Source organism: Lepisosteus oculatus, chromosome 8, assembly GCF_040954835.1.
Source record: "Lepisosteus oculatus isolate fLepOcu1 chromosome 8, fLepOcu1.hap2, whole genome shotgun sequence".
NCBI classification, from domain to species: domain Eukaryota; kingdom Metazoa; phylum Chordata; class Actinopteri; order Semionotiformes; family Lepisosteidae; genus Lepisosteus; species Lepisosteus oculatus.
In genome coordinates, this window is record NC_090703.1 from 5,639,906 (window position 1) to 5,665,473 (window position 25,568).

The following is a 25,568-nucleotide window of genomic DNA, read 5'->3' on the forward strand; positions in this document are numbered from 1 at the left end:
TTTTTAAAAGCTTTCAGATTGCACTACCCTCTACATTTTGAAAAAAATTCAAAGAGAGCCAGGATTAAAAGCTTCTGAATCCTGGGGAAGTATCAGTTAATTTTTACTTCCATCTTAGGAGAAATGGCAAAATTATGTAAATTCCAGAATCTGCTTAGAAACTTCAGTAGCCTAGGCACACTGTATTCAAACTAAGAACAGTAAAACAGCACCTGTAACTATGAAGGCCCAATAAAATAACCTACTTTTTTATACCTCAGAGACACACAGTGAATTAATAGTACCTTAACTATGGCAGCCATGCAAATATTTTCTGTGTTTGTTCTGAAACTTCAGTAACTATGGAAGCAAACATTATTAAAACACAGTTGACAGACTGTGGAGTGGTACCACAGCGCCAACTGTCTATGACTCTCTAATTAATAAAATTCAGCTACTGTTTCTTCAGACAGGAAACACTGTCTGGAGACTGCCACTACCATGGGCATGTCCTGTGAGAAATCTGAACACTTTCTGCTCGTGCAAGTTCTTGATATGAAAGAAAGTTTCTTTCGCCCTCCCGTATTGACCAGTAAGGAAACACTTTGGCTGGAATTCACCAGGACTTTGGAGCCAAATGCAATTCACACAAAGCCATAAATCCTCCTAGACTTCAGAGAAAACGTTCCAGGATTTCATTTGACACCACAACGCAGGTGGGACACATTAACTTAACATGCTCCTTATATTAAAGGATCACACAGTATAAGAAAAATGACAGCATTATTGTTCATTATTTCCATCTCAGATATATAAATAGCCCCTATTTGATCTGAAATAGTCAACAGAATTTGAATGGCCAGCGTGTAGGGGAAGTGGCACAGTAGCTTCAGTGTTCTGGGTGTAAGGTTACATATTAAAACCGACGACACCTACCATCTGGATCACTGATCATATCCAGCAGAGACTTGTCTAGGGTGGATTTGCTCATGAGCTTCTCTTCATACTCAAAATACACATCAAGCTTACGTGTCTGCAAAATAAACAGTATCAAGATACCACTTCAGCAGCTGAAACAACTGTAACAAAGAAGCAAAAAACAATCTACCACCACAGAAAATATTTTTCAACATTGTACTTCATTGTATTTCAACATTGGCCGATCTGCAAATAAAGGGAAACGGAAAAAACAAAGCAAACCAAGAAAAAAAAAGATACATGGTCCATAGTCCATGCTTCATGTTGGAGGTGAAGAGAAGTGGTAACATCTGACACATCTGGCACCACATAACCTTCTGCCAGAGGTTTTGGCTCTGCAGAACCCAGATGATTATAGGCAGATGGTGATCCCAGAAAGAGAGCACAGAGCACAGAGATAAGCCCTGGATAAGCCTGAAAAAGACTCTCTGATATGAAATGATGTTGCTGTGGAAGTGTTTATGAGATGAGATTTATCAGTGTGTGCTGATTTAATATAAGGAGTGGATCAACCGATGTAGAGTCAACACATTTTAAACAAGTGTCAGCTTGTGCTTTAAAGCTTATTGTCATGGTATCCGCTTGATCATTTGCTCCAAACAACTGTCTTCTGTGCCTTTAACTGAAATTTTGGTGTTTGATTGACTTAAACAGTCATCTGGACAAAGCTGAGGAAGCTCGTAAGGATGCGATGGGAGGAATGACTGCATGAGAGATATTAAGTTATGACAACGCAAACGCAGAAGATGAAAGATTCATCTGCTTTCATGTTTACATATTGTTCTTATTCCTTACTGCAGCTGGGTGCTACAGTATCAGAATGCTTCCCACCAGATTCTGACTGTCAAAAGCTTTTGATCAGTGTGTCTATCAGAACAATTCAACATTATTCTCTTTCAAGGGTTCTCAGAAAGGCTATTTAAACCGTCTTTGCCAGGAGATCAAAGTGGCTGGAGGATACAAAACATAATTCCTTGTGCATCAAAAATAGTTGCATTGTAAATCAGAAGAAAACAAACCCTATGAAATTGAGCAGTATTAATTTGAGGATTTCTGAAATAGAAGGGAATGCCAAAGCAAAACCTTTAAGAAAAGAGACTGTGTTCAGGAGCAGTGGGATATAAGAGTAATAAGAGCTCTTGCGGCAAAGCACAGCAGTGAGGCAGGAAATCTAAAAAGCAGGCATGGAGAGTGAGATCTCTGTTCTGTTTATGAAGAGACGTTTCCAAAACCCTCCACTTCACAACAGAACAACAGCTCCATTATCACTAAACAATAAACCTGAAAATAGCACAGCAATGAAGGCAGGGCTCCTGGTGGTCTGCATATAGAGAAATATCACTGCATCCTCAACTGTTATATTTTAAATAAGGACAAATGGGATGAGAGATCTCTTTTTATGTTATATCTTGAGAAGTGAGAAGAAAAAAATCAAAAACGTGTATAAGGAAATAGGACGACCGCTGCTTCAGTGCTCAGGTGAAAATGGCTTTTGGAAGGAAATTATGATTTTGAAATGCATGCTTCCCTGCATGTTATTCCCTGTAGAAAACTGTAAAATATCCCTACAACTTAGTCCAGGATCATCATGGACTGTACCAACAGGTGTACAAAGACACACTGCAACCTTAACGCAGAGAGATGACTTTGCAAAGAAGAAAAGACAGTTATTGATGGGAGGCAGGAAATGGCCAAATTAAAATGATGAAAACATTATGTATTTAAATATAATGGCTGCAATATTTTTTTGTATAAAAATGTTTTGCTGGAATCTGTTAGTTGCATTACTTTTTAAATCTATTTCAATCTTTAAGGGAAAACTACTGGGGCAATTACCTGGTAAGAGTAAGCAACCCTTCTGCTGTTGATGCATCTCAGCTAGGCTGAACTACCTGAACTGCTGCAAACCCTCACATGGTGAAAAAATAATGAATGCAATGAATCCCCTTTGACACAGATCAAAAACACTCCCCTAAGGGTTTTTGCAGTCTTCTGATAAATAAACTGGAAAACAGCTCAGTGGTTACATTAGTGCAACACACTGAAGTCAACAGCTGAGAAGGCGATTTTTGCAGGAAACAGGGGAAGATCTAAAGTGATTGTATCAGTGGATGAAAATGTTCATTTCATATATAATATATCAATATAATGTAGAAAAACTTTCACATATCTGAATAACCAAATGTTTAAATTAGATTTGATCACTGTCCAAATACATGCGTTCTGGAAGACATTTTCAAATGTTTTATAAATGTAAACACTCCCATGTCATACCTGCTCTTCCTAAAGGATCAAATGCATCATAGGGTTATGACTGTCGTGCAATTTGCAATTCAGTGGTTGAGCAAACATTAGAGAAAGCAAGCAAATAATTTTTGCCAGTGTGTCTATTTAAGTGTACAACTGAGCATTTTACTGATTATGCATATTGTTATTAAGGAGGCCTTAAGGTCACATCCTGAGGCTTACAGTAAATGATCCATTCAAAATAATTATAATATTAAACATTCCCATCATAAATCCTGCCTTTATGAGTTTATGTACATGTTAAGCAGGACTTTATTTTCAAATAAATGCTAGATAAGAAGAAGGATCATGGAACTGAACTGCCATAAAAGAAATGTTAAAGTGACCCTTAACACAGTAGCACAGATGCTGCCAAGATTCATGAATGTACCATTTTTTCCAAATTAAATGCAATGGATAACTTGTGCATCTGGATGGCCGTGGGTCTCTCTTATGTAATCCGGTTACTTCCCATCTTTAGATTGTATCAGATGGGTACACCGTCTTTCAGCGTACTGCACTTTCAGCTGTCGTTTCTTGGGGCTTCAATAAAGAGCTGAGGGACCACCGAAGGGAAAGAGCTCTTTCCAAACAAGTGTTTCTTTCTTCTCAAACTCTAACATGTCTTGACATAATTTATTATAAACACTCTCACTGAAACCAAATTAAAGTGGGCTATTTATGCAAGTCTTTTTCAAATATCTCAGCATTAAATATGACAGATTGTACTAAAATGCTACCCAATGCTTCAGTAAACACAAGGCAGATGTCTCATTCTTTACAAAATTCACCATAAGGAAATAGTCACCCTATCTGCTGAGGCGCCTGCCTTTGTGTGCATCTAGGATAAATGAGATCAGTGTGTTATACAGTAAGTACATTATTTCTTCATAGACTTGGAAGATAATTCATTCTGCATGTGCACACATATATGCACATAATCACTGAAAAGAAAACAGTATACCTCTCCTCTCAATATAACTAAGAGAAAACATCCAGGACAGACTAGAATGACACCTTCTCCCATAACTTAATATGTTTTAAACACTGCAAGGTGTACTGTACATACAATCTTTAGGAACAACGTAATTAGACCAACAGTAGCATTCTGAGAAATTCCAGAACTCCAGTGTCATTATGTGTCCATTATGATAGGCTGAGCAATAAAAGATACAGGGGTATCTTTACAGGTATGTATCTGGAAGCCATACAGCTTAATTGGCTGCTGGTACTCAAAGCACAGGAAGGACATCAAAAACACTTGTATATTTAAGCGATCATTAAAACATGTGTGCAACTATGTAGCCTGGTGTGTACATAATATACCAAACAACTGCAAATCCCATGGGGAAATCGTTTGTCTTTTTAATATTAATTTGATGTCTGAGTTTGCATTAAGAATAAAAACAGGGGAAACATTCTTTATGCATGTTGTGCATACAGTTTAATACTGAGTTTTTTTTTTTGGGCTGGTGAGCTCTAGCTCAGTCATTTTAGTTCTTGGTCTAGCAGAACCACTGTCTGACTGGTTGTCATGCCTGAAGAGCCCTGTTATTTGTATTAAACCGTTATCTAAACTTATGGGTGGCATATTTCGACCTCTACAATAGTTTGTAAGCCTGCAAAAGGAGAAGGTAGTTAGGGTGAGTGCTCAGTTAATTAACTGACAAGTTAGAAAGAATGAAAACCAGTCAAGCACCGTGGGTCTATAGGACCAGAAGTGAACAGCACTGGTCTTGCTCATTTTCACTGCCATAAACGAGCAGGAACAGCTATTTTAAACGCCCTCTAGTGGTCACTCGTTTGGACAACAAATTAATTTCATTTAATCTATTTACCAGACAGCCTCGAAGAAAACAGAAAAAGTCCTGCCAATTCCAAATACAAATTATTCAAAGTGTGTGGTCTCTCCCCCACCTCAAAATCATATGGTATCAATAAATAACACTGGTTTGTCACTCTGATAATAAACCTACAATAAAGAAAGTGTTAACTGAAATACACAATATTTAAAATTAAACTGTGTAATAATACTCTTGCATATAACCATTTTCTGATTCTAAAAACACTTTATACCACACAGTTCAATCTGTCATTTATAGTATATTTTTCACAGTGCCTTTATCAGTTACATATACAGTATACTGCAATGTTCTTACTGATTAAGGTTTCACCTTTCAGTTTATTAAAGCACAGCACGACAGACATTTTATACTGTCTGCTCCAAAGCAATTGGAGTGTTTCTATTTCAACACTCACTGCCCAACCCACGTATATGCAGGGTCTGATGAAGACCCAAACAAAGAAAAATGCAATAAAGAAAGTTTTATAGTTTGGAGAAGCACGAGTTGCCAGTTTGGGCTTGGAGATGACAATAGAAAGGATTGCTTTACGCTGCCTATGTGCCAGTAATGTGTCGAGGTCCGTCTGCAGGAGATTCATTTCTGGTTTCCTCGCATTTGAGACAGATACAGAAATATCTGGAGAGCAGCCATGGAACCATAAGTAGACAGTATTAACCTTACATGTGAGGGAAGACACCAGTCTAGAAATAACAGTCACAAAGAAGAAACATCACAGAGTTTGGAAAAGTTACTTTTAAAAAAGTAATACATTCTAGTTACAAGTTACATGTGTAAAGGATTAGTTTATAAACATACGTTGCGGGGGAGGGATATAAAAAGTCACCTGCAACAGTATTCCATCTAGTGTGTGTATAGTTGCTATGTAAAATAATGCATTACCTCTTAAAAGCAATTTCCTCCAGTTCCTATTAATTTGAAAAAAGTAATCCCTGACACGAGTAACTGTCGCTGTAATGGTGTCATTCTTAAAAGTAACTTATCCCAACACTGCACACAGACCTAGCTGACTGGGGACGCTAATGCTGACGCCAACAGATCCCTTGTCAGGGACAGCAGCATACAGTGTATTGCATAACTTCCTCTCGAGAGCGTCAAACGTAAACACATGACAATGGCACCTGAAGATAATAGGCTCTATGGGAGGTACCATTTGTCCCAAAGAGGAACACCAAAATGGCAGAGTGAGAAAAGTGGATTTATCTCTATCCACTCCTTAATGAGAAGACAGAGCTTATCAGAACAAAAAGTGTGTGAAAACCCATCACCCTTATTGGCGGTTGGAGACAGGGCTGTAAGAGCTGGTATTAGAGATGATGGGGGAGGTCAACAGGATCAAGTGGATCAACCGGGAGCAACAGTTCATGGTAAGCGATCAGGAAGAGGGACTGACTGGGCTGTTTGAACAAGAAGGTCCAAAATCTCAGCGCCATCCCATCACCCCTTACAAAGCTGAGAATCACAAAGCAAATGGCGGTCTGCAAACAGCCTGCAAGAGAAAGCATATGGCAAAGCTGCAGGCAAAAGGCAGATGCCTGCAAGCTGGTCCAATGCAATAAGAAACTTGCAAGCATGCAGCCGAAATAAAAATGAGAGCACTGTTGAGATGGGGCTTTGACAAACACTAGCAGCAGGCAAACCTGCATAAGCGAGTAAAATACTAAACGCCACCGATAATGCCTTGGAGAGTAAGAAGAGAGCAGTATCGTCTATACGACCAGGATTATGGTGTTTGCGCTGCATACGAAAACCAGGACAGATCTCCAGGAAATTCCCACTGAGGAAGGGGAAGCTGGCAACAGTGTTCAGGACAAAAAAAAACGCAGATAGGGGAAAAAAAAAGATCAGCTATAAGGAAAAAGAGCTTCCCACGCAGAATGGCAGCTGTCTCCCCAGGGAGACGCGGAGGTGGTGGAAGGTGAGCTGCGCTGGCAGGGATACGGACAGCCTGCTTTTCCTCTCCCCGGATTCCAGCCACGCTGCGCCGGGCCATGTGCTCAGCAGCTCTGGTCCTTTAACTCAACGCCCTCACCCTGAACCATGTCGCAGAACACACTGTTCCAGTTAGCTCAGAGTTTCTCAAATATTGTGCATGGCACTAGGGACAGCAGTTTAGATTCTATTTATTTCATAATCTGATCAGCACCCAGTGTGGAAAATATGAACAACTTGCAAAAAAAGCGAAAATCTGATATGTTCAGCACAGCACACTGGGGCTTGGTCTTACAAAAGCCCTTTATTAGGATGATACAAGAGTTTATATTATTAAACCCCCCTGTAGGATTTATATAAACTGCACTGGTAATATTGTATGTCTATAGCAGACGCTCAGAGGCCCTATTTCCAGTTCTTAGTGCTGTAGTTACGATGAACTCCAAACAGACAAGAGTCCCATTCAGTAGCAGTGTAATCCAATTTCATTTCTATGAGCTCCCAGTCTTTGTGTAGAAGCCAACAGCAGGTGCTGCACAGAAAAAAATGGCTGCCAAGGAGAGGCCATTTGGCAAGCAGATATTTCCTGTTCGCTGTTCCACGATCTTGACCAAACATGTAGAGTGATGTGGCATTAAAAATCATACTAAAATGTATTACTGGTCTGGTTCTTCTCTAAAAGTTGTTCAGGTATCCGCAGCTCAAAAAAACTTGAAAAGATTCAAAATCCTACAAAGGACTTTAAATTTGAATATTTATCCATAGTCACTATTGTGGAAAATAAAACATTCCGTTGTGAATATGGAATCGCTAAAAACACCCTTGTATGATGCAAGACTTGAGCTTGACCCTGCTGGCTCATACTAGCAACAAGCTGTAATTATTTACCTTAATGTTGTCCAATACAGCCGTAGCAACATTTGTGTGAAGATCGATCAGTCTTTTTTTCTCCAACAACTCAGGTAGCGAACTATTGAGAAAGCAAATGTGAGGAGTCAGAAAATGAAATTAAAATATTTTAATTCCTTCGAGCTCTTTTGCGAAAAAAAAAAGCTAAACTGTTAAAGCTAACAACAGTCATACAGATGTGGAGCAGCTGAATCTTACCTAACTGCAGAAGTGAGTTTCGCAGTGTTATCAGACAGCATACTTATTGCTCCTTCATCCTCTCCTTCTAAGCCCTTGAGGAAAAAAGAATATCATCTACAATTAATAAAATCTAGAAAGGGCAAATAACCTAAGAGAACTCCAAACCCTCTGCATAATATTTTATTTAGGAGAACACTTTCTTCAATTAACTTTCTTCCTGTTATAGATAATATTGGCTAGCTTTTACAGAATGTTTAGGTCACGGAGAGATGCATGTTCCACAGAATAACATTACCATTAGCATTATAAATATGGGGTCAAGGCAGAATAAGGGCTGAATTAATATTGGTGGAAAAGCAAAATTCCTTATTAACTGGTCATTATTCCCAGAAAAAATCACAGCCAATTCAGACCAATAATGAATCACAGCACAGTGAACCACCCTCTCTACTGTCAGAACCTGTCTCCTAACTGGTAGCCAACTGCAAAGATGACTGATGGACGCTTATGGAAATCTAATTACATTCACAAGCTAGCCTTCTAGTTATTATTTATTACATTATTATTATATATTATTTCTTACTGTAGTTCATTACTTTTGGTTCAAGTAAAATTAATCAACAGCCTTTTCTTCAGCACATCTAAAAAGAAAACTCTGAAGATCTGATACAAGAACTAGTTATTTTCCTTGACTATAGAGGGTATTAATGACATAATGATTACATACTGTTTTTTCATTCTGCATTTTAACCTATGCAATATTTTCTTCTTTCTGGAAAATTCATGCATGTTTTTAAAAAATTGGACATAAAGAAACTACAAACATTGATGATGTTTGTGCTCCAAACACTGACAATGGGCAGAAAATGCTAATAATTATAATACCTGGTTTAAATGCTTGAGGTATTAAAATAATGAGTTCGCTTATTGCAGCCACATTAATCCCTTTCAGAATAAAGCTTTTGTTGCGTAACTGTTCCAGATAGGTTGCACTGTTAGTGATGAAACCAAGACAAACGGTCTTCTAATTACCCATAATCAGTTGTAAGCACAGCCAGTTTTCCTCAACAGCAAAAACAGAGATGTCAAGTGCGAGTGATTCAATGTCTTTCTTGTTTGTCCCAGCTTTAATTCTCGTAAAGATCACTGGTATAATCTTTAATGGCCTTTGGCTGAAATAAATGTGAACCATCATCCAGAGGGCAGCTACGACGGAGCTTTTCATTAGCCAAAAAAGAAAGCCTGTCCTCCAGTTTGTCTGTCTCAGAGCACAGTGGGCTCCAAATCCCTTAAAGTGATTAAGCCACCATATACTTGCCTGGTTCTTCTAATACATAACATTGCAGATTTGTATTGGATACTAGTTATAAAGCGAATTTATAATCTCATGATGTTATACTTCATTATTACTTAAATAATTCAAGAACACTGCATTCTGCAGCAACCACCATCATACCATGATGCTCTTAAGACGTTTGACCTCATCTTCTTGGGCCCTGTAGGTGTCCAGCTCTTGCTGTACGGATTCAGCTACTTCTGGGAAAGGACTGCAGGAAAGAGCAAACACATTACCATTAACTTTATATCACCTTATATCTCCATCCCTTATTTACATAAAAACTGCAACATCTGTATCCATTTTCTTCATAAAAATGAAGGTTTCTTTGTATGTCCTCATGGAGAGCAAGCTGGGGTATGCGAAAAAGACTAATTCCTAATACAAGAAAATTGTATCTGGCCAACAAAGTGATCTTATCTTATCATTCCTCACCAATGGTTCCATCCAAGTCTGAGCAGGAGTCAAATAAGGACGAGCCACCAAGCTTTATTTTCACATTTCCTGCACATCATGCCCCATCTGATAGCAGACAAGATCCTGGAGTGCATATTTGTTAATAACTTGTGTCTAAAACTGAAACCACCCCAGCTTCACTCACTGAATTCCAGTAAGATGATAAGGCATATGTGAGAATCAGTCTTATACTTAACACTCAGAAGAACAAAATTCTTCATCAGCAAGCTCCACATGCACAGACCACAGCACTGCCAGGTCTGATTCATGATGTGTACCTGAAGAATATAGAGGACTTCCTGTACCTTGAAAGTCACCTCTCACAGAAGACTAATATTGACCAAGAAATCCGGCGCTGCCTAAATTCTGCAAATGCAGCTCCTGGTCACCTACGGAAGCAGGTGTTTAAGGACTGCAATGTCTAAAAACCAAATTAATTTGCCTACCATACAGTCATTCCAACTATACTGTATGGGGGTGAAACTCAGAATACACACAGGAGACTCTTAGAAGGTCTAGATTCACATGCTAACACTCTTTGAGGAACAAATGTATCAAGTGGGAGCACAGGAACACCAGCATTAGTGTTCTCTTCCAAACAGGCGCCACAAACACTGAAGCTATGACCATCCACCATTAGAATAGTTGGAAAGGAATAAAATGCTTTAAGACCAAAAGAAGTCTGATTGAGAAGGCAAGGTTCACCACGCAGGGCAGGGCAGGGCAGGGCCGGAGGCCAGATATCTCTTAATACGAGACCTGCTGAGCTTGCAAGAGAGAGTACAGATCACATATTGGCCTTATCAGTCACCTTCTCGGTCATGCAAGACATTCCTTGACCATGAAGGTTAGCCAATGAATGAAATAAAGTGATTAAAAAAATTCCAAGGTTTTTATATGCTTTGCAGGGATAAAATGAGATGAATATGACAAATTTCCAGAAAGCAGAAACTTGTTGACAAGCCGCTACAAGAGCCTATGAAAACAATGTGAAACTCAGACTTGCGCTGTTAGGTAAACAAATGACTTGGCAGGCATCTAGTATTACTGACAACAACTTAATCAAGGGCATGAAATTATAGGGGCTCTAAACGGTTAGGATTGTATCCAAATGCTAATCAACACCATGGCTTAAAAGGAGAAATCTCAGTTCAAATGGCTTGGCAAAGTACTCCTGTGGCATGCATCAAACAGATTCTTCCAATGACAATTAAAAATAAATTGATTCAGAGGCTGAATTGATTATATATTCGTAATCCTCGCAGGATGCCAAAGTGAAAGAAAGGCTAGCTGCTGATGTATGAATCTCACCTGCCCTTGTGCTTCTGCCAGAACCTGTCAGCTGCAGTCAGGTCATAGCTTTTCTTGTTTTTCTTCTTTGGTCTAGCGCCTGACGGGGAGGCCTCGGGCCCTGAGGACTCCTCCAAGTTCACCCTGTTCAGGTGGAAGTCCTGCAAGGACATGGCAGTGGTCATTCTGGAAACCACACCCACAGTGTCACCAGACGAAAAGGCAATGCCCCACCCCTGTAGTCACAGACATTATCAGCCTACCTCTACTGTACTGAACAGTTTTTTTTTCCCCACAATAACTTCTTGAAAGCTTGAAAAGTAAATCTGGATGACCAAAGTGAGAAAGATTTAATCATATTTGAAAGCAGTGAAAACTGGGGGCTTGGCAAGACTCCCATGTATGAAATACTTTCATAGGCCATCTGGAAAGGGGTAATGAAAGGGAGGTGAGCCTCCATCATCCATCAAATGTCAATAAGAAGCCAAATACTAGTTATTTTAAAAAGTTAACAAAGTAGCTGGCAGAAAAACTAATCCTAAATTATGCTAAATCGCATCCTTCAGAGATACAGACACATGATAACAGCACAGCAGCACCCTAGACCACTGTGAGTGATATAGTGAGAATTTCACAAGAGAATCCTGCCTCAGCATCTTAAAACCTGGAAGTCATGCTCCATTATTCAGCCCCAAAGAGCAGAACGTAATAGATGTGATGGTTCCTACATGTAAAATGATAATGCCAGCTAATTTTATAAGAAACAAAAAGATGAAGATAAAATAAAAATTCTAAATCATTTCAGTGTATCATTCTACTCTAAATGAAGTATGACATCTCAGACTTTCAAAACAGGAATTTTATGATCTCATAACCCAAAAATTAAAGTAATTATGAATTCCTTATGGTGCAGGTTTGAAAGCCACAAAATAGAATTTACAGTTTTTTCTTTTAAATATTGCTCATTTCTAAGTATATATTTTTTAAAATACTAAAACAGAATTAAAATAATAAAATGAACCCAAATTCTTAGAAAGCAATGTAATAAACTGAATGGACATTTTTATGGTGCAAAAACAAAGACGTGCTGCTACATTGATCTAACCTGTTAAAACTAGCTTTCTTCTATAAATTAGTATAAACGCAAAAAGAACGGCACTGTTCTAGTCAAAAAGAAAAAAAAAGCTGTACTACTAAGTCCTGGCTTTGTTTTAACACTGTTGTTTCTTAGATTGTTTTACAAAAAATACAAAAATCAAAATTCCAGTATAAGAGCAAAGGATTTGACTTCAAAATTCTGGCATACTTTTCTTACTGCCTGATACTCACCAGAATCATTCAAATTATCCCTACATTTGAGGACTTAAAACCATTAGAAGACACAACGTGCCTTTTATAAATTGGATACCAACCGAGTCTTCATTCCATGTCAAAAAAATTTTAAAGTGCACTATAATGTTACTCATGTGGTGAAAGACAGGAACCAAGAGTCTTTGCTAGAAATCATTTTCATGTTCTCATTTTTGGATTAAGGGAGAATATTCAGTATTTGATGGAATTCTGGGGAGACGTTTCATCAGCTTTCCCACTATTCTCTGTTCCTCCAAGATCAACTGCTGAGGTAGCCCTCTGAAGAGACTTTCATGGTTGCCCATTAAAACTATCCCTTACTTTAGTAAATCTGTACAAACACAGAAAGAACAGCACTGTTCTCTTCACACCATCTTTGTTTTTCTTTCCACTTCACACCATCTTCACCCACTGCAGTACAGAAAAACATCCCGTTCTCTCATGACAACATCTCCCTCTCCCGACACGCTTACTGGCAAAGCTGCTTGAAGAAGCTCTTCTGTTTTAATCACGCATGCAATCCATCACTGCCATTTTACTCAACAAAATGGCACTGCCACAACGGTTAATCTTGTGACTAAACTGAGCTCTTGCTATGAGGGTAAGAAAACTCGGTGGTTTTTATTAACTGCAAAAAAAGCTGTTGTTCTCCCTCTCAACTCTGGGATCACTCCAGCTGCGTCTCCCACTCTGGAAAAGGAATGTCAGAGAAGTACACTGAGACATCGTGGGGATCTCTGACATCCATCTGGCGGAGGGAAAGCTTGGCCACGAGAGCGAGACAGTTGGAGCCCCCAAGGTGCAGCCGAGCAAAGAGGATGCAACAACGTTGGCAAAGCTTTACCGGGGGGTCCGGCACAGCACACAAAGCACTTAGTAAAAGGATGGAGTTCTGGGAAAGCAAGATGAATGTCATGTAATTACATGGAGGAAAGACGCTGGGCCACTGGCACGAGCTGGCGCTTGTCTTTCCTCCTGCTCTTGAGTTTTTAAGTTCTCTTTAGGACGGACTTGGCTGCATCCCTTCATTAAGGACTCTCCTCCAACGCAGCACTTCTGATCTGAATTCCATCATCGAACCCATTATTTGGATAAGAGGTGACATCACCTGTATTTTAGAGCTTACCCAGATGCTGACTGAGAAGACCCTAAAGCCTGTATGTAAAACGCAACTCCTCCTGCTTGTCAGTATGGAACTAGTATAGTGTCCATCTCATTAGCTACATTTGATCCACACTCATCATTAAAAAAAACAACTTAAACTTCTGCCTTTCTTCATTACATAATACAACTTATACCTTTCAGAAGTATCAACTGATTTCTCGTAAAGCATAAATTCTGGAATCTTGAACACTAACACTGGGTTAAGTCAACTTTTTATTGCATGAAGCAAAAGCGAATAAAAGATAAATTTATGTGTTCCCATTAGCTTTGTCTAATTTCCAAAGAAAGGCTTTTGTCTCAACAGCAAAGCTTTGTCACCGGAGTCTCAGAGGAAATGGTTCAATTTCAGAACAAACACTGATACTATCTCCACTGCATTCAGGATCCCTGTAACCAGCTGTGTATCAAAAGAAAGTCGTTCTATGTGCCAGAAATCTTAAACAATAAGTCATTTTCAGAGGAGCAAGCAGCACAAGAACATAAGTTATACTGGGGAAAAATACTCACTAAAAAGCAGAGCTTGGCACAAGAATGAGGAAAACTCTTTCAAGCTGGGTGCAGCAGGAACTAAACTACTTAACTCAAGAAAAATGCAATTTATATGTGGTGCTGACATTCAGGTGTACTGCAGATGGAAATGATATATCCAAGTGTGGCAGGGCAGAAGTCTATGTACAGTATGCAGTCACGGGGAAGGGGTACTGGCCTGCTGACATGGAACAGTCAAAGAGGTGATAGAGGCAAGAAACAAAGTTAGTTACCACTTAAGCCCAGGCACAGATGTACGAGAGGCAAAAAGCTAGTTTCGTAATTCAACTGTGGCCTCCACGTAGCAAAGATATATTATTTTGCATGCCCCTTTTAACCTATTTACTTAACTTGTTTCCGAAAGACCTTTAATACCACAGCAACCCAACTAAGCCGAGTTATGTTTGTCACTTTAACTACTAGCCAGCAATTAGTATCACTTCCCGTTTCCTTTGTTTGTTGTGCATATTGTTGACAAGCTTAGGCACTCCTTCATGAAGAGGTCTTCCAAAACTATAATTAATTTTTTTTTAATTATTCTAAAGTCCATATTTTTAACATCTTTGGTTTGTGAGATCCAAGTAGCTCACCAATAAATATAATTTGGGGAAAAAAAAACTGCTGCAAAAAGCAGATGGAAACAAGATTGCATGCGCTTTGAAATTCTGAATATCATGTTTTCAGAAAGCGATCTGGTCATCACCTGGGTCGCAAAGACAAATCCTAAAGAAAGGTAAGGCTCCAGAACGGAGATGAAATTCCCATGCGACCAGATCAAACTCTGCCCTGGACAGTGTGTGAATCAAAAGAACCATCTTGCGGCAAAATGTGGCCAAAAGATCAATTAAAGAACACAGGAGATTGCAGTCTAGATTTTTGGCCAAAACAATTGCTTAAGTGTCTTCACGGTGATGTATGAAGTAGCTACGTGCTGATGTGCTGCTCAGTGAAGGAGTGACATCTGGAGAAAAGGCAGGAATTTCCTGTCTGTACGAGCATGGCTAGGAAGAACACTCTCTTCTTATTCTGGCTGGAGAACAATAACTTGCACACTCAAGGTCCCTGAATTCTGATGAAAGTAAAATTGGTTACAGAAAAAATAACCAATATCTGGGGGGGGAATGAAATAAATGGTTTGTCATTGTTTCATCGGCATACTATTCGCTCTTACGACAATCTCTGTCATTCTACCAGAGGACCATACATAAAACGCCATTAATTACAATGGAATGCAAAAGATCTCTTAGCTGTTTTGCCCTTCTTCTGAGACAGAAGGTTGTTTCCAGGCCAAAACAGATGGGCATTTAAACAGTGAAGAAAAAATTTAAGAGCTGTTAGGCCAACCCCCAGACTGAATGATGAGAGCCACTGTGGAATGACTTGAACAGAAACGGGTATCTGTGCACTTCAGAAGATGTTGTGACAGGCAATGTGCATGGAGCATGAAAGGAATATAATGACTGCAAGGATCAGGCAGGCTTACAAGATCCTTTTCACTTCATCACATACTAGCCTGTGAGAAGAGTTAATAGTTCAGTGCCAGCAAAAATCAGAAGCTCCTTTACAATTCTGTATTTTGTACACAGACATGTGATCTTTTCACAGTTTTCTAAAATCTCTTACTCGGATAAAGATGTTTTTTTTAGTGTTAAAAAGGAAGCAATCTGCATGGGGTACAAAAACAGAAGGAAAACTCTCACTTTCACATCTAATCTGTTCTTATTTTAAAATGAGAAGAATTCCCTTCACTGAAGAGTTAAATGAGGTTTTTCTTTTTGATACTGGCCTGGCTTAAGCCTTGCACTTAGTCCAAACTGTGGAACCAGACTTCAGTGCGTCCGTGATAAATGATGTTGCCAGGCACTGCAAACTATAAGACAGTCTGGATGACATCATTATAGCAATAAATACTAGAAGCGCTTCAGGGAATGTGAGACCCCAGACTCCTGATTTTTTTATTTTGAATTTGCAATTAATCAACACTGTTTTAGAGGTTTTTACAACGGAGATTGACGATACCTGGCATCACAGTCTCTGCACCACACTTGCCACTACTACACCTCCTTCCTGCATGCCTGTTTTTACTGGTTCTCCTTTGTCTTATTTCTCTCAACAGGACACTGCATGCCTTAGTCAACAGCTATCATATGTGAAACCCACCACCTGTCTGCTAGATCCCATTCCTTCCGTTTTAGTTCAGTCCCGTTTCCCAGCCCTCTGTCCTACTGACCTCAACATCATACAGTAAATAAGTCCTTGAGCACCTTGAGTGGTACCAACAGCCTCTAAAATGACTTCAGTTAGACCTGTGCCTTAAAAAAAAAAAGTTCAAATTTGCCATTGCAATACAATTTACCCATCACCTCATTGCAAATAACCTCTTCAAACCCTTTCAATCTGGCTTCAGACAATTACACTGCACAGATACTGCCCATCCAAAGTTACTTCTTATGGCAGCAGTCTCCAGTTATCAAACTCTCCTGTTTAGTTCAGAAAATGGGCTCTGGGTTCGTTAGGTCTGGTGTTCCCCAAGGCTAGATATTGGGCTCCCTGCTACTCTGGAACTCTACATGTTCCCACTTGGGCAGAAATTAAAATCACATGAACTGAGTTATGTTAGCATTAGCATTTCTGTGCTGATGATACTCAAATCTATGGTAATCTTTTTTTTACACCTACTGTAACATGCTTTAAGATACAACTGTAAAATAATTATTATAATAATAACAATAATAATACAGAAGTGGGTGGGAGGTTCAGCACTGGTGGTCTTCCCTGATGACAGCGATGGCCTGCAGGGGCCTGGGGAGTCAGAGTGATCACTGTTTTGCTGAGAGCCGAGTCGTTCCTGGCGACTGTCCTTACCCCCAGAGGACCAAGACAGCTGCACGCCATCAACTGGGGAATCCTGGTCACAGTTGGCTGGCGACACGACCCAGCATCAAGCTCACAATGTCTGCATCACAGAACTTAGCCTGTTGTCAGACCAGTTCTTTTACTGGTTGAGCCACAGAACCTCCCACCTCCCCCTACTCCCTTGATAACGTGATCCAGTCTTTAGTCACCTGGATGATTTCATCCAGAAAAAAATCTAAACCACTCCACAATCTTAAATTCAGACTGATGCTGCCTCGGTCCAGCACCAGATGGTTAAATTTCTCCTGTTGTCCGTCGCAGAAACTAAATTACTTTTTTTTTCCCCTGCACAAGGCATAGGAAAGAAGGAAACAGACACTTCAAAACATTGCTAAAGCCGCCAGTGACTCACAAGGCTTTTGCTCTGGTCTTGCTTACAAATCTGCAGCTTTGTTAGAATGGTTTTAATTGCAGATGGGAATGTAAACATTACAAAGCATTTTTCTTGCTTGCTCAGAGGACGTACTATATAATCTACTAGATAAAATTCACTTCCAGATGGCACCCTTCTTCAACCTGCTGCAACAAAATGCACTTCAGATGAAAGTGCTTGACTGTAGCCGAGGCTAAAGATGGAAATAATTTGTTCTGGTTACTGCCTGCAACTCCAGCTGTGACACAGAAGTGGCAAAAGTGACTAATATATTTTATGAATTAGCCTGTCTCCAGATAGAAAGTTAGATTAAAGAAAAAAAACAACAAAAGTTGATTTGTCTTCATCTCCTAGTAAACACATATGGCTGTAATTTAAGGAGATTTCATGAACAAAAGTTATTTTCATATTTCTGCTTATATAATACTAGAAAATAAATGACTAAATGGTTCAGTAAAAGACACATGGGTTTCATTGTGGTATATCCTTGGAACTTAGAACCGATGCATTATGCAATACAACGTATTTTTAAGCAATGGATTATGTGAGAATTAGGGTATTAAATCAAAATTATGAACTACATTTTTAATCCATTTTAACAACTAATGAAGAACTTAAATTAGTCAACATTCTCATATCAAGACTTATTGGCTTTACCACCCAAATCGAGGGCTCAGTCTAGCTGCTCCTACAATGCAAATACAAAGAATAAAAACCGTCTGTGAGGTTTTGTCATTATTAACAAGCAATACACTTGCACAGTCCAGGGCCAGTAAGAATTCCCAAATAACTTGTCACCTTCACCGATATCCATGGGAGTGACCCTGAGTCATTTCCCATCGGAGGATACATGAAACATTTTCTCTTTGCAGGGTGTCGTGACCTTGCGTGTCACATTCTTACCAGAACGTCGTGTATGAGGGCTTGATATGTCCAAGTGTGGTGGAGCGGCGTTGCCAAATCGAGATTTCGATCAGCAAGGACAAATAATGGTCTTTGAAAGCTGAGGGGCAGAAAAAAATATTAAATCTAAGTCTTCAGCCAGCAGCATTGTAGTAAACGCAATACATGGATATACTGGAAAAACAAACAAATATATATATATAAAGGTCTCCACGTATATGTAATGTTTAAAGCAGTCAATAATCAAGGCAGTGCATGTGTCTCAAACTAAGGAGAAGATTAAAAAAAAGAATACCTGAATTGTCCAGCTCCCATTGTGTCTCCAGTAAACAGGCTGTTGCGGGCATCTCTCAGGTTTTCACGAAGTTTCTTGTCCAGTTTCTTAAAAAAAAAAAAGTAAAGTGAAATGACACGTAAACCATTCGGCCCTTACAGTTAAAGTAAAAAAGCCAAATTGCCATAATTCTACACTACTTTTTAATGAGAATGCATCTATTGCTGCGTTGAAAAGCGGCATTTTGGTTAAAGCATGCTATGACAATTTAGATTTCTTAATTAATTAATGTCGAGTTTGTGAAGGCGGTTCTTCAAATCTCTCTTTGGTGCCAATTACTTGATCACATGAAACTAACAAAGATTACAACTGTCAATCTCTTTTCACTTGTAAAAATCCAATTAGATATGCCCCAGTTAATACATATAAAGATAAACCAAAATAGATTACTCGGAAATCAAATCAGAAAAAAAAAACTGATTGTAACGGGCAAAAAAAAGCCTAAAAACAACAATACAATGAGCTCGATTGTGTATGTTTTTCATGTTAAAGTGGTTGTGAATATGAAATTTATGATTTAGGAAGAGGATAATACAGCTTAAATGATGGGTTATTTTTCTGTTATTTCAGATATCTAGAACTTTCCACTTTGAAAAGACAAATCTTTTCTTTCAGCACTGCAGCCCCAGTGAGCTGCTGTAAAAAGCTGCTGCCAACGTGCAGCTGCGCCACTTTGACACAGATTTATATTTTTGTACTTCACCGTTCTTTTCCTTTGAAATCCCATCTTGTTAACTTCCTTCCCAAGTTTAATTCTTTAACTAGCCTCCAGCACCTGGATCAGTCTCTTTTATTTTACCTTGACGCAACTCATATTTTATGATTTTACGTCCATCATCTTTTTGAGAGTTGTCAGATGTCAAAACACCTCATTAACTCTGAATGCTCTTAACACAAATCTAAGCCCGCAGTTAAAACAGCTTTTCAAACAAAGAGCCATTCTTTTGAAAAGCAGTTAGAGCTATTTGCCACTACAAGCAAAACATGAAAATGCGAAAATATGTTGCCCATTACCTTCTGCATCCTAGTCTAGTAACAATGCAATAGGCAAGACGTGCCTTTATCAAAAAAATTATAACATGCAATCTGTCCTTGAGTACCCTATAGTCTGTCAGTGCAATTGTACAATTTCAGTCCACACTTTCTCTATTTGAATCACAAGGCTATAGAGTTTCAAACTCAGGATACACTTCTATTTACTTTTTATGTAGGCTTCCAGATCTACAATTATTAAGTTATTTTCAATCTGAACAGCCCAGGCGGCCAATAAATACTGACAAACAGAACAAAAAACAACTGGATAGGCCACTAGCTTATACTGCTGTGCAACCGTGAAACACTAAACATCCACTGCAATAATAATACAAGGTGGACTCTTACCACAGCTACCATTTCTGCTGCATTTCCCCGTGGACATCTTATTATTGGGACAGCACCTGATAGATACAATAGACAGTCACAAATATGAAACTAATAGTTTTGACATAACACGGATCTAACTCACCAAGTTATTGTTTGCGGCTTCTTGAGAAATCCTGGACTGCTCAAGACACTTTAACATAAAACTCTATGTTTGGACATTTTGTGAGACATTTAGCATCTGAAACGTATTCACATATAGTACCTAATACGCCACTTCCTTTAGATTTCTGCAAAGATTCAGTATCCAACAGGTTAAGATTCACTTTTAATGAGATTCAATTTTCCCTGCTACCACAATTTAGACAGCCTGATAAAAATGACTACTTTAAATATGTTTTTTAAATAAAACTACTTGGAGGCTCTGTCATTTACTGTCAGAATGACATCACTTATACATGTGTAATATGTTATTATACTCTCCTGCTGACTTAATTACTTTAAATTACTTAAGATCAGAAGAATGGTTGTATCCAGCTTCACACTTGAGATGGTGAAACCCAAGATAAAATACGGAACAAAGTGAAATGTACAGCAAGTCTCTGGCCAAGACTTGAAGAATTATATCTGATTTTTTGTTCTGGATCAAACTTCCCCCCTTAACAGTAGCAGCATTGAAAGTTTTGACTGAGCACAGAATAAGTCACATATGCTGTACTTGGGAGTTAACATTATTAGGTGTAAGACAATCTTTCAGCTGTGTTTTATTATACGTGCTGGTTCTCTGCCTCCTTTTGCGAAAAGCATAACTTTCCTGGCAGACGACCCCACACACTGGACGTGCATGGAGAATCGGTTAAACGAGTGAAGCTGCCATTCGGCTGCTCACACTGCCCTTCACAAAGTCCTTGCTTTTGGCATTTGGTGACTCTCTGTAACTGGAAGCAATAAAATTGCATCTTAACAAATGCCTGACAGTCAGTTTACAATGCTCCATACCATTTCAACGATAACTGAGCTTGCACCAATCACAGTTTTGAATGCTGTATTTCTGAACTCCAGATCACGAAGGCAACAGTATTCTGGGTCTCTGCAAGTCTTTTAAAACTTATCAACATGAGGGAAATAACGAATCAGACAAACTGAAATCTCAGCTTGGAATTCAAACTCATTTTCCTCGTTTTAAACTGCTGACTACGTACAGACCTTGAAAACCAGCTGGATTAGTGCCTCAAAGGACCCTGATCTCCGCAGACAACCTTTCAGCCACAACTCCCCAAATTCTTAATAAGCGTTTGTCTAATCCCAGCAAAGGCTGTCAACACTCTGGTTTCCAATGCACTTAGAAAATACAGATCCTTTACCAATTAAATAACAGATGAACTGGGGAACTGCTGCCATCTAGCTTACAAAGTAAGATCCTCTAAAGAGGTCATTTACTTACACAGAACGGAGAACATTATTAAAAAGATAAAAACACTTGCACTAAAAATTTGCAAAAAACATAGGCTGGCAACATCATACCCATTTATTACACAATGCTTTCAATTCCTTATCTGAAGCAAATTTAACAATGACATGTTACATATGAATTCATTACTCTTAAAGGGGAGATGGTGCTTACTTACAACTGAGAAGAGTAACTTTGTAATCATGGGTTTAACAGGGTTAGTTTATTTGTTTTGCTTCTGAAACTGTCATAGTCAATTTGTTACAGATGCAAGAAATCAATTTTAAGATCCATTTGGAATTGGCTACAAAAAAACTCTCAAACTACATGATCTGTTAAGCATGACTGGATACGAATGCAGGTTCATAGCTTTTGGAAAATGGAATGGAGGTTCATTAAGCGGTGTAGACATGTCAAAAAGAATTACTGAACTGAGCTCACCCAGTGTCACAAAGAAACAGAAAAGACTGTCAACTATTGTGTCCATTATGGCATCCATTTCCGTGTCCATGATGTCTGGCTTGTTAATGGCTGTTAAAGGTAAAACAGATTCATGAGCACAAAATAAGCCATGTCCTTTATAAAAGGAGCACATCTGTCATGGTACTGTCGAGCAACTTCATATTTTGAAACAGACTTCTAAAGCAATGAAATCATCAGTGAATGTGGCAGACCTTAATATACAGTACAAAAACATTTCAAGGTATTTTGTAAAGACGCAACGTCATTTTATTTTGGTGACTCAAATTAGATATTTGGGCATTACAACACATTAACTTATTACGCAACATTGTATTCATTTGTAAGCATTTACTAATCAAATCCGAGTCTTACGTCTCAAAATAACTAACATTTCAGTAAAGGATTATAGAATCGTGGTTCTGCATGAAGAAGGTAAAACACCAAATGAAAGGTAGTCAAAATGCAAATTAAGACTGTTCCACAGAAATGTATATCTTGAGAACAAAAAAAAAACATTTTAAAATTATATGAACAAACATTCAAATTGAACATCTTTTTATGCCCGTATTATAAATAACTCTTTACATGACACAATAAAACAGGGACCAGATGACACTAGGGAACTTACCATGGTAGGAGATGAGCTCTTTATTCTGGTTGCAAAGAACAAACATGTCATCTTCCAGTGTAATGAAGTTCAAATACTGATCAAACACCTGCAAAAACAATGACTTGCTTTTAGATTGTTGCAATCAAAAATGAAGCTTAAATCGATGCTCAGTTTCCTGATTTTTAGCCATTATAAATAGTAGCATTTCCCTACCTTTGTAACTTGGCTTACAGCATTAGCCCCCAGGGCAGCACCCGCAATATCTTCTAATTTACTTCTTGATATTGCAGAAATGAAGTTCAAGTAGTAAGACTCATAGAGCTGGTTCCTTAAATCCTGAAAAAAGGACATCAATACCTACTGTAGATTCATATACTGTAGAATGGGTTCTGTGCAGAGTTACTAAAGTTAGAAACAATTTTGTAGAGCATGTTACAGGACACTATTTTCATTACCTGACATATTCTGTCAACGTTCTCCTCAGTGGGCATGACAAAATAAATCGCAGGAACATCAGGAATTGGGTCTCGATCTGAATGCAGGAGGCTAAAGAACGACATTCACATGTGCTTAAAAGTTATTTCCTAACCCAATTTTTAACCAATGTAACGATCAACTCGGTATTAAACAGTAAATGATGATTAGATGGGAAATCTAATTATTCTCATTACATGATATAAAGTCACGGTTACAAAAATAAAATAAAAAACGTTATGGAGTGAAGATAGATACAATGGGTAACTCTTGGGTATTGTCAACATTTCCAGCTTCAAAGGAAGGGGATGTTTGCTGAGATGTTTGTGTCCCAGATTCATTGATCAAAGCAATTGTAAAGTTTACTTTGGTTTACCTTAGTTAAGTTCTGGGTAAATGGTTAGGTGTCAGACAGCTTAAAAAAGGCAGGTATAGGAGAAGATGGGGGGTAGAGTAAAGAGGGAAAAAGAAGATGAGAGGCAGGAGCTCCTTTTCTAGATCAGCCGGAGAGACCAGACTGGAGCTCAGTATTTGGACCTTGGTTAGAGAGCATGTTTCTGTGATTTTTAGGGAACTTTGATTTCATGTGTAAATAACCCCTCGGTTTAAAAACGCCTCTCCTGGTTATTGGGTGCATTTTGTGAATAGCGAGATAGGATCCCATTCATTTTGTGGCATCGGGGATTGCTGAGAGAGATTCAACTGCAGGTCATATTCTGTTTGGTTTAAGAAGACAGCTGCCCTGTTCTCTTGGTGTTGTAGGCCTTACACAACAGTCAAATATTTGGTAGCAGTCTGGTGTTTTTCTGGATGGTTAGGATGTGTCTAACCACCTGGGATGGCTCGTGTGTACATTTGTAAATAATTTAACTTGTGTGTTGTTTATTAACAATGACAAGACACACACCAAACATTTGTTTAAACTAAGTGTGCCTGAATTATCACTTTTTTCACATAGGTTGTGCCAGAACACAAAGAACTCATGTGCCTCTAATTATACCCAACACTCAAGTATTTTCTTGGCAGAACTCAAACAAATTGGGGGTTATGATTATTTATTTTTAATATCGATCTGCTCGGTCACTTCCTGATATTTCCTATTTTTCAAAAAACCCCTGATATTTCCTATTTTTACAAAAAACATTTGTAACAATACATAAGTAAAGACCAATGAAAAAAGAAGTCAGAATGTCTCTAGCTAACCACTTCAGTGTCACACCAACGCCTGCAATGCCACAGACAACGAGGTTTCTGAACAAAAACATGAGTCACCAAACACTTTTTGCCTGTTAAATGAGGGTGCTTTAAGCTTTGACTTACAGGTGCAGTGTGATCCCCATGTCTCTGAGCTCTTTGACTGACAGCAGAGGTGAGATGATATCCTGACCAAACCTGTCGTAGATGAGCACCTGCAAGGGCCGGAGCACAGACACGACCTCATTCTCAGCCCTGTACACATGTGGGTCCGCAGCAGCAGTCATACTGTACCACTGCTGTGCAATCACCACCAATAACTACTATATTCTGCTCACCTTCCATACCGGCTCAGCAGCGCTGTTTTTCAAAGGAGGAGCATTAAAGTTGAGCATCCGCCTCAAAGCAGCTGCCCAAGACAAAACAATAAAATAGGTCAAATACCTACAAGCAGGCATTATGCATCTGCAATGCAATATTTATTAAATCTAATAACAGTTAAACTTTATGAATGGTAATGAACTCTTTATTAGACTGGGACCAACTATACAGATCTTTTCTTTTAATACGACCCACAGTCCACGTTTAAGTTAATGTAAGTCATTTTGGTTAAGAGAGTAATGCACATTTGCATCCATGAATATATCTACTCATTTCACTGGAGTACTCTTAGTCTGCCCACCTAGGACTGAAAGCCCAACCCGCCCACTTTCTCTAGCCACAACTCCACCATATAGCGAATTCTTTCTTCCTCTCCGGTGACATGCAGATTCCTACTGAAATGAAGTTTAGATTAGTTTTCCTATGTCGTACTTATTATTTTCAACTAAGACAACTAAGAACGCCTTCGAGCTAATTCGTCAGAGTGGATACAGACTTAATTACACGCTTTTGCTCCAACACCAACTAATAACGCATCGTGCTAGTTAACCCGTCGAACTAAAGGCTTAAACATTGATAAAAAGCCTATTATAAGACATCTAAAATATGGTAATAAGTCCACTTTAAACACGTCAGGTGAATTTATTACTGACAGTTTTGACTTCAGTAATAATTCGAATGGGACTCTGACATCCTCTTTAATCCCCTAGTTGAAAACCCACCTATCGCCCGAAACGATACGGCAAATAGCAATGATCACTGAGGAATAAAATTCGTAACTAAAGACAAGATCTGGAGATTGAAGGATTCTTTGAGACGTAGAGCCGAAAACGTAACATTTAATATTTTTAGTTGGCTATTT

The 25,568-nt window shown here is 38.8% G+C and overlaps 1 protein-coding gene across 1 annotated transcript in view; it reads right to left on the bottom strand.

Annotated features, from left to right (window-relative positions):
* Window positions 1-25,568, bottom strand: part of scfd1 (sec1 family domain containing 1) — a 41,258-nt gene that overhangs the window by 15,273 nt on the left and 417 nt on the right. Inside the window, exons 2-15 of the mRNA XM_006632166.3 lie at window positions 24,664-24,734; window positions 24,452-24,540; window positions 23,113-23,203; window positions 22,871-22,993; window positions 22,676-22,763; window positions 22,027-22,116; window positions 20,157-20,212; window positions 18,738-18,823; window positions 18,443-18,542; window positions 11,230-11,369; window positions 9,583-9,673; window positions 8,145-8,218; window positions 7,926-8,007; window positions 916-1,012 (exon numbers count right to left, since the gene is read on the bottom strand). Of these exons, the coding sequence (XP_006632229.1) occupies window positions 916-1,012; window positions 7,926-8,007; window positions 8,145-8,218; window positions 9,583-9,673; window positions 11,230-11,369; window positions 18,443-18,542; window positions 18,738-18,823; window positions 20,157-20,212; window positions 22,027-22,116; window positions 22,676-22,763; window positions 22,871-22,993; window positions 23,113-23,203; window positions 24,452-24,540; window positions 24,664-24,734 (1,278 nt within the window). The remainder of the gene's footprint in view (window positions 1-915; window positions 1,013-7,925; window positions 8,008-8,144; window positions 8,219-9,582; window positions 9,674-11,229; window positions 11,370-18,442; window positions 18,543-18,737; window positions 18,824-20,156; window positions 20,213-22,026; window positions 22,117-22,675; window positions 22,764-22,870; window positions 22,994-23,112; window positions 23,204-24,451; window positions 24,541-24,663; window positions 24,735-25,568) is intronic.